The 7,489-nt window shown below is 45.4% G+C and overlaps 1 protein-coding gene across 2 annotated transcripts in view; it reads right to left on the bottom strand.

Annotated features, from left to right (window-relative positions):
- Positions 1 to 5,199: 5,199 nt before the first annotated feature.
- The window catches only part of LOC142466257 (transmembrane protein 272-like), an 11,094-nt gene continuing 8,804 nt past the window's right edge, over positions 5,200 to 7,489 (bottom strand). For both annotated transcript variants that reach the window (XM_075571188.1, XM_075571189.1), the window contains 4 exons: positions 7,487 to 7,489; positions 6,937 to 7,113; positions 6,673 to 6,827; positions 5,200 to 5,344 (listed from right to left, as the gene is read on the bottom strand). The exon at positions 7,487 to 7,489 is cut by the window's right edge and continues 57 nt beyond it. In XM_075571188.1, the coding sequence (XP_075427303.1) occupies positions 5,327 to 5,344; positions 6,673 to 6,827; positions 6,937 to 7,113; positions 7,487 to 7,489 (353 nt within the window). In that variant the 3' untranslated portion in view covers positions 5,200 to 5,326. The remainder of the gene's footprint in view (positions 5,345 to 6,672; positions 6,828 to 6,936; positions 7,114 to 7,486) is intronic.

Raw genomic sequence — 7,489 nt, 5'->3', positions numbered from 1 at the left:
GAACTGAGAAGGTGTGTGCATGTTTTTACATTACAGACCCTGTCCCTTATGGATCATCAGCGGGGTGCAGCGATCTGGGTCAAGATTTGTCCTGAGGCTCTGTCGCACATCAAGTTGATTCCTAGGAAAGTCAGGATCTGCCTCTGCTCGCGGCCTCAGGTAGTGCGTTGGTCCTCCCTCAGCCGAGGGGGGGGGGGGCAAGAGGCACAACGCGGGGTAGGGTCTGATGTTATTCCGGTGACTCTCCGAAACCAGATTCTCGGTGTCTGGGCAGGCCCGTCATGAAGACCCGTGTGCTGAGACGGTAGTCGAAGGGGATGCGCCGCGCAAGAGGGACAGCGCCAGCTGCAGTTCTTCTGGAACTCGATGGGGCGCCCCCTGGAAAAGCAAGGCCTCTCGCGCCGCCATTTTACCTTCTGGGGACAGATGGTGGGGCTCTCCCGGGACGGCTGAACGAGTAAGTATTGCAGCGGTTACCTCATTTCTCCCGGGGATGTCGTTTCTCCGCGATCCTTTCCGAGGTTCTTATCGGCTGATCCTCCTTGTCGCTGGGTCAATTTCCGGCTGGTTCGGCGGTCCGAAGAGGTTCCAGGGCAAGGCCCAAGGCCTTCGCTAGGTGTTCCATGTCTTCGGGGTATCGTATAGAGAGGAATTTGCTTTTATGGTTGATGACCAGTTTAAAGGGGAATCCCCACTTATACTTTATGCCCTTCTCACGGAGGAGCAGTGTGAGGGGGCGCATCTCCTTCCGACGGTCCACCGTTAACTTCGAGAGGTCGTTGTAGACCTGGAGTGTTTCTCCCCGGAACATGATAGTGTCTCTCACCCAGCACGCTCCGATGAGCTTTTCCTTAGTGGTGTAACTGTGGAGCCGCACGATTACATCCCGCCGTCGGTTCGCGTCATCAGATCGTGGGCCTAGCGCTCTGTGCGCTCTGTCGATCTCCATATCGCGTTGTTCTAGGTCTGCGCATATGGAGATGAAAAGATCTGCCAGGTATTCACGCAGGTGGCCGGGTTGGATCGCTTCCGGAATGCCGCGGATCCGTAGATTCTGGCGGCAATCCCGGTTTTCTTGATCCTCCAGGCCGTCGCGGAGGGAATGAATTTCTCGGCCTAGCCGAATGATTTCCTCATCCGCATCAGTTTGGTGTTGCAGGGCCTCTTCGAGCCTGTTCTCCAGCGTCGTGGTGCGCTCCTGGAGGCCCTGAATGTCCTGCTTGATTGCCGTGACCGCTTCCTTGAGGTCAGCTTGCAGTGTTCTCTGCAGTTTGGCATGTAGTTCCTCAAGGAACTCTTTCGTAATTCCCCCGTCCGGGGGGGGGGGGGTGTTTCAGCGGGGCTTGCGGGGTCTGCTCGGCCTTGTGTGCCTCGTGCTCCTGGCGGTGATCCGCCATCTTGTTTTTTTCCCCCTGCATTGGTGTGCTGTTTCGCGGGGGTAAAGTATCTACCAACCCCTTGGGCAGGCTGGTTTTTCCCCTTGGTTGACATCCCTTATGCTTTGGGAGGTAAGAGGGAGTTTTTGGGGGATTTTTTCCGGACGGAAAATGTCTATTTTATGTGGTTATCTGAGTGGGTCTCCGGAGCTCTCCCTTCACCCGTCCGCTCTGGTTGACGTCATCGGCACGCCCCTCTGGCCTTTCTATTCTTAAGGCTTATGAATGGTTTGCACCTTGTGGTGAACCCTCTGTATTTGCTCTCGTGAATTCTTCTCTTTATGGTAGACTTGGATAATGATATGCCTACCTCCTGGAGAGTGTTCTTCACTTGGCTGGATGTTGTGAACGGGGTTTTCTTTACCATGGAAAGGATCCTATGATCATCCACCACTGTTGTCTTCCGTGGACGTCCAGGCCTTTTTGTTCATTTGTTCATATTCATTATTTAACGGCAACTTGAATTTGTTTTGGTACACAGCCAAAATAACAAAACTTGTACCAGTGTCCAATTATTTCCGGACCTAACTGCATAATGCAAACTATCCAGACTTAATCAAAACTCTGAAAAAAGATTTAATAAAATGGTCAGGACACCAGATATCCTGGTCAGGCAGGATTACATCAGTCAAAATGAACCTTCTTCCAAGAATTTTGTATTTATTTCAAGTTTTGCCGGTAACAGTTCCAGCTAGAATAATTAGAGACCTGGAAAGTGAGATAGCAAAGTTTATATGGAAAAGCAGGAAGCCGAGAATTAAGAAAAAATAAATGGTGCTACCTCTGTCCAATGGCGGCCTAGGGCAACCGGATCTAGCCAAGTACTACGAAGCGGCCAGATTGAGCGCATTAATTTATTGGTCTGCAACCCCGGGTACAAAACCATGGGTAGATATTGAGAGATCAGAAGCCCGACAGCCAGACTTGACAACTCTTTTATGGATAAAGAAGGAACACAGAGCAGAACACTATAAAGTTCATCCAGTTCTCACACACTCCCTAACCATCTGGGATAAAAACTGTAAATATAAGCAGATCTCATCTATCCCTTCGCCACTAACACCGATCAGGTTTAACCAAGAATTCACCCCATCACTCCACTCAAATGTCTTTAAAAAATGGGAAGAAAAAGGGCTATCCACCATTGGGAAAATGTTAAAGGGAAATAGGATTAAGTCATTTATTGAAATAACAGAGGAATATGGGGTCCCAAACACGCAGATAACTCAAACACTATGTTCTACCTATACAACCAAAGGATAATTGGATCAGACCCCTAACCACATTTGAGAGCTTGTATCAGCGAGGCAAATACCGTAAAGGGACGATCGCTCAATTTTATCAGGTTCTAATACGCCAGTTTAACAACCAAACAAGTAAAAATGTCTCAGAATGGGAAAGAGATCTAGGTAAATCTTTAGATGACGAGGATTGGGAGGAAATTTATGACAGAATAGCCAGAGCTTCCCGATGCTCAGCAGTTAGAGAAACGGATCTGAAAATTCTCCATAGGTGGTACTACACGCCTGCGCGCCTCCACTCTTTTTTTCCCACTAACCTCCCCAATGTGCCGGCGTAACTGCGGACAACTAGGCACGTTCAAACATATCTGGTGGTCATGCCCCAAGATTATCCTTTACTGGGGAAGAATTAGAAGATTAATAAAAAGGGGTTTCAGGTTTAGATCTGAGCTGGGATATGGAAACTGTGCTTTTACTAAAACCTATAGAAGGTCTTGAAAGGAAAGTAGATTATTTAATAATGCAAATTCTCTCGGCAGCAAAATCAATGATCGCAAAATACTGGAAGCAGAACGCCTCCCCACCAATCACCACTGTAATCCAAAAAATGAATCTTGTTTTGACCATGGAGAGACTCACTAGTTTAATCCACTATAGACATAACAGTTTCCTGACGACTTGGGACCCCTGGGCGACCTATGTATGGCAAAACCCAAATCTGTCTTAGACTGTGAATTCAGAGATTTCCATTAATCAGATTGATTATACTTCTATTCTATTAAGTGTATGTAAATATATATAATTGATCGAGCACTCCCCGCGCGGAGACCATTGCGGATGTACCCCCCACCACCCACCCTCTTTATTTTCTGTATCCCCATCCCCTCCCCCCACCCTCCCCTTTTATGTTTTGAAAAAAATAATAAAACACAAGTTTAAAAAAAAAAAAAAAGAGACACATCTAAAGTGTCTACAAGAGTTAATTTTGGAGGTGAAGATTGGAGGTGAAGATTGGAGGAAGATCTGGACTCTGCATTACAACTTTGCCACTGTGAGACATTCACTTTTAACATCTGTGATTATTTGTACACTTTTATCCTCCATTACCTGGGAAGTCTCTCCTCCTGCATCTCACTATGCCCTCCCTACGCTTTTTCTGTTTACTGTTTCCTCACTCCTTTTGTGAATGTCTCTGTTCTCTCCAACATCCCCACTCCCCACTGCACCATTATTTATACACCCCTCTCCCAACAACTTCTATACCCCGCAACAAAAAACATATACTCCTTCCCGCTGCTGGGGATCTCCCCATAGCCTGAAGCCAGACATACACACCTGATCTCACTCATGCCTCCCTGCCATCACTTCCCCTGTAAATGGTGTTAACCTTTTCACTTAATACTGACCAGCCTTAAATCTCACCCCACAAATCAAGTATCCCAACAGCCTGCACTCATGGCTATTGTCCCACACTCAGTCACTCCTACCACCCATTGTGACCAAGTATTGCCATCTACAGCACTTACTCCCTCACCTACTGTCTCTGTAAGTTTCCCATTAAACATCTTAGATTGTAAGCTCTTCGGGGCGGGGATTTCCATTCTTATTGTCTGATTTTGCTGCACTTATTGTATAATTATAATTCCCTATACTGTATTCTTTGTGAAGCACTGAGTACATTTTTGGCGCTATATAAATAAAGACATACAATACAATTCTATACACAGGAAAGGTCTGTTTAGTGCCAGCCTGGACAAGGTGATAAAAAAGTGGAGCTAATAAAAGTATAAATAGCGTTTCCAAAAATATAACATTTTGATGAACACTTTTTTTACTTAGACGTGGGATGTTCTCTCTGGGTTTTTTCTAAGAATCGATATTTTTAACGCACCCAAAAGAAGGTACCATATTGTTGGCCATACAACATTACTGTACAGTCGGGCCCCCCTTCTTGGCGTTTCGCTTCTTGGCAATCTGTCAATACGGCGGTACCAAGAAGGTGGCCGCCATGTCTGCGCATGCGCAGAAGGGGGACGGCCGAGTTTGCGCATGCGCAGAACATGGAAGTGGCAGATTTTGCGCATGCGGAGAAGGGGGGACTGCAAGACTGTGCATGCGCAGAAGGGTAGGAGATGCCGAAAATCGCTGGTTCCGCTTTTCGGCAATTTTGGCTTTGCGGCGGCGCCGCCATGGAACGGAACCCGCCGTATGAGCGGGGCCCTCCTGTATTACACCATAAAAATAAGTAACGTTTTTTGGAGATAAATTTGCATTATTAGGTTATCGAAAGTTAATGAATCCGAGCCTTAGAGTGTAAGCTCTTGGGACAGTGTCTCCTGCTGGCGTTATATAAACAGAATGATACATACATTAGACAATCTCTTATTTTATACGAGGGAGGTAACAGTGAGTTCATGGTCCGTACGGAGGAAATTTGCAGAAAATTCAAAGTCACTTAAGTGATTTTAAGTCTTTTAATATTCAAACCATAAACAGAGCAAATTGATAAGGATCATATATAATCCCGTATCTATAGTAAGCCTCAGATAGTTACATTTACTGCAATAATATTAAGACTATTGATAATAATATCATTTTATAGGATTTAATGCCATTCTTAGGACTCTTTCCTTCTCCTGCGCGTGGTCCTTATTTCCTGCAGCAAGCCTAAAAGATAAATAAGAGAAGTTATAGGGAGCGTTTATATGGGGTAATAGGAGGAGTTATAGGGAGCGGTTATATGGGGTAATAGGAGGAGTTATAGGGAGCGTTTATATGGGGTAATAGGAGGAGTTATAGGGAGCGGTTATATGGGGTAATAGGAGGAGTTATAGGGAGCGGTTATATGGGGTAATAGGAGGAGTTATAGGGAGCGGTTATATGGGGTATTGGGAGAAGTTATAGGGAGCGGTTATATGGGGTAATAGGAGTTATAGGGAGCGTTTATATGGGGTAATAGGAGTTATAGGAAGTGGTTATATGGGGTAATAGGAGTTATAGGGAGTGGTTATATGGGGTAATAGGAGGAGTTATAGGGAGTGGTTATATGGGGTAATAGGAGGAGTTATAGGGAGCGGTTATATGGGGTAATAGGAGGAGTTATAGGGAGTGGTTATATGGGGTAATAGGAGTTATAGGGAGTGGTTATATGGGGTAATAGGAGGAGTTATAGGGAGCGGTTATATGGGGTAATAGGAGGAGTTATAGGGAGCGGTTATATGGGGTAATAGGAGGAGTTATAGGGAGTGGTTATATGGGGTATTGGGAGAAGTTATAGGGAGCGGTTATATGGGGTAATAGGAGTTATAGGGAGCGTTTATATGGGGTAATAGGAGGAGTTATAGGAAGTGGTTATATGGGGTAATAGGAGTTATAGGGAGTGGTTATATGGGGTAATAGGAAGAGGGGTTATATGGGGTTATAGGAAACAGTTATATGGGGTAATAGGAGGGGTTATAGGGAATGGTTATATGGGGAAATAGGAAGGGTTACAGGGAGCGGTTATATGGGGTAATAGGGAGAGTTAAATGGAGAGATTATATGGGGTAATCAGAGAAGTTATAGGGAGTGGTTATATGGTGTTATAGGGAGCGTTTATATGGGGTAATAGGAGTCATAGGGAACGGTTATATGGGGCAATAGGAGGAGTTATTTAGAGGGGTTATATGGGGTAATAGGCGGAGTTATAGAGAGGGGTTATATGGGGTACTAGGAGTTATAGGGAGCATTTATATGGGGCAATAGAAAGGGGTTATAGGTAGAGGTTATATGGGGTAATAGGTAGAGATATAGGGAGCGGTTATATGGGGCATAGGAGGAGTTATAGTGAGGGCTTATATGGGGTAATAGGAGGAGTTATAGGGAGGGGTTATATGAGGTATTAGGAAGAGATATATACGGGGGAACAGCAGAGCTGTGTGGGGTTAGCGCTGGAATAGCAGGAGGGTCTGCAGAATTTAATTAATGACAAGGATGAAATGACGGCAAAAACTTACTGTTCTCCCAACGCAGAAGCAGAAAATAAGGCTGAAAACTATTCCTAGTCCGATGAAAATATAATGTATAATCAGGATGGAGAAAGCAAAGAGATACAGGGTGCGGTCGCAGTTGCCGGGGTATGTATTGTACACTCTGAACACCCACACGCTGCCTGAAAAATACACAGAAAGTCACATTGTATTAACCCTCTCACTGCCAGCCTTCCACACATTGCACAGGATCTGTAAATGACAAAGCAGTGGTACTGAGCGGGTTCTTACCTGCAATAAACCAGGCGAAGCAGAAAAGGGCAACAAGAACGCTGAGGATTTTCCTTGCTTTGGGAAGACAGAACTCCAGCGGAAACAGGACCCAGAAGGAGAAGCTAAAAGCCCCCGCAACGATCAAATATATAGGGATATACGGCTCAATATTGCATTGATTTATGTGTATGGCACCTGTAGGGAGAGAGAGAGAGGTAAGGGCAAAATATAGGATGTCTGGCAAAGGCGTGGTTAATGGGTTAAAGGGTCAGTCCCTCATAGGGGCAAAGTGACCTAATGACGGACATGTTTAATGGGTTAAAGGGTCAGTCCCACGTAGGAGCAAAGTGACCTAATGGCAGGGACGTGTTTAATGGGTTAAAATTGACAGTCCTGTGTAGGAGCAAAGTGACCCAATAGCAAAGATAAATGTACTTAGTTTAAGAGGACAATGTCACTGACCCGGTTACTTTTTATTGTAAACCCTGCGAGTGGGAAACACCCTCTTTTCACGTCAGGGAAAGGTAGCAGGGACTCAATTACATACGTCTATAGCTCCTTCACTTACCTA

This window comes from Ascaphus truei, chromosome 14 (assembly GCF_040206685.1).
Source record: "Ascaphus truei isolate aAscTru1 chromosome 14, aAscTru1.hap1, whole genome shotgun sequence".
Lineage (NCBI taxonomy): Eukaryota > Metazoa > Chordata > Amphibia > Anura > Ascaphidae > Ascaphus > Ascaphus truei.
This window is presented reverse-complemented; position numbering and strand designations above follow the sequence as displayed.